This window comes from Lactuca virosa, chromosome 6 (assembly GCF_052849685.1).
Source record: "Lactuca virosa cultivar CGN04683 chromosome 6, Lactuca_virosa_CGN04683_v6, whole genome shotgun sequence".
In the NCBI taxonomy this organism is placed as follows: domain Eukaryota; kingdom Viridiplantae; phylum Streptophyta; class Magnoliopsida; order Asterales; family Asteraceae; genus Lactuca; species Lactuca virosa.
In genome coordinates, this window is record NC_136431.1 from 147,210,745 (window position 1) to 147,212,624 (window position 1,880).

The window sequence follows — 1,880 nt, forward strand, 5'->3', positions numbered from 1 at the left end:
GTAGTTCTCAAGTTCTCACGCTTTTTTTGGTTCTCAAAAGAACTTGCATATATATATATATATATATATATATATATATATATATATATATATATATATATATATATATATATATATATAGAGAGAGAGAGAGAGAGAGGAAAGATCATTTGAGAACTCATAGTTTCCCGAGAACTAAAAGTGGAGCGTTGGATCAAAAAAAGGGATGGTCAAGATGCATTGTGGCATTTTTGTAAATAAGTGGAAAAATGAAGGGACGGGGGCATCGAAATTAAATGCAATTAGGGGCATTTTAGGGTTATAGAAATTGACTCATACACATACCTCTCCTGATCACCATTCCTTATCAGATCTCTCTCTCTTTCTCTCTCACGTCTCCACCGTATCTCTTCCCCTCGTCTCCATCCTCCCTCAATCGGTCCACCTCTACGTCCGTCGTCAATAAACGTCGGATACCAACAACAATCTTTCATATCCACATCATCGGTGAAGAATTTACGAACCTATATATCAAAAACGTTCGTGTTCACCTTCGATTGCGATATTTGAAGCCCTAAATCGCCTGATTCATGATCATCGATTCATCGAGATCGATCAACAATGATCTATAAAGTTTTTTTACACATCGATTTGTCATCATTGATCAGCTCCTAGGATCAGAAAGTCAAGCATATGACCATGGAAATTCATTTAGGTATGGATTCATCATAAATTGGAAGCATATGACCACAGGTGCTTGAAAGGAGACCGAAGTTGAAGTCAACAAGCCTTTTGGCCTCACTTTATGTCCTAAACCTAGTACTGGTGGTGGCGTTGTTATCACTGTGAAGTTGAGGCGTCCAAACCAAACAAATTCTTTTCAATGACTTTGTGGAAGAATGATCGTCGCCGCTATCAACTCTCCATAATTTCCTCGAATCGGAACCGTCTGGAGTCAGATCGACGGTCTCATCACCTTCCACAACCATTTCTTCCTCTCTATCATCACTAAACGACTTAAAATCAGTAAGTTTATTCACCTGATTTTGTTGCGATTGCCCTTAGAGACTTGAAACTACGTTACGATAAGCGCGGTCAACGTCAATCATACTCCGGTGAGGACCGGGCGTGATGCTGAAAGTCGATGCCATCTCCGCCGATATCATTAAACTGTGATAACGACGACAAGTCGTCGACGTTCGGCAACCCAACCTCCCACTCCAAAACTCGGTCGTCGTCATCTCCACCGCTGACATCGAAGTCGGTAATTCTGAATTCCTTTCCCATAACAATCAATCGGTAAACAAGTTGAACCGATTTCAATGTATTAAAGGTCCAGGATAACAATTTTTTGGTTAGGATTCAGAGATTGGAGAAATTTCCGATGGGAAAGATCAGCTCATGTGTGAATGATTGGAAACTGGGGTAGATATTATAGAGCAATACCTCCCAGATCATAATGAATCCATGATTGTTGTTCTTGAATGGTTCAAGAACATCGGCATCGACACCCCTGGTGTTGTTTCTTTACTAGGTATACCTATCATTGATCATCATCATCATCCATCATGCATCATGATACTGTTAATGTAGTTCATAAACTAATTAATGTTGGTTTTCTTGAAATAGGTTCTCATAGCGTGGGTAGAACACATTGTGTGAATTTGGAGCACCGTTTGTATCCAGAGGTTGACCTGGTTCTTGACCCAGGTCATGTTGAGCACATGCTCCATAAGTGTCCGGATGCAATCCCCGACCCCAAGGATTCAGTATATCAGAAATGACTGTGGTACCCCTATGCAATAGGTATTATGATGTGAGGTAATAACATAATTTTTTTTGAATGAATTTCATTGCTCTTACTTACTTCCAAAGTTATGCTTCAAATTAAAAATGGCGAT

General features: G+C 39.7%; 1 protein-coding gene across 1 annotated transcript; it reads right to left on the reverse strand.

The window, feature by feature from the left end:
- Positions 1 to 782: 782 nt before the first annotated feature.
- On the reverse strand, positions 783 to 1,266 carry LOC145121994 (transcription factor BOA-like). The gene is made up of 2 exons (XM_079057672.1): positions 1,091 to 1,266; positions 783 to 978 (listed from the first exon to the last, which is right to left on the reverse strand). The coding sequence occupies exons 1-2, from the start codon at positions 1,264 to 1,266 to the stop codon at positions 783 to 785; spliced, it is 372 nt and encodes a 123-aa protein (XP_078913798.1).
- Positions 1,267 to 1,880: the final 614 nt, after the last annotated feature.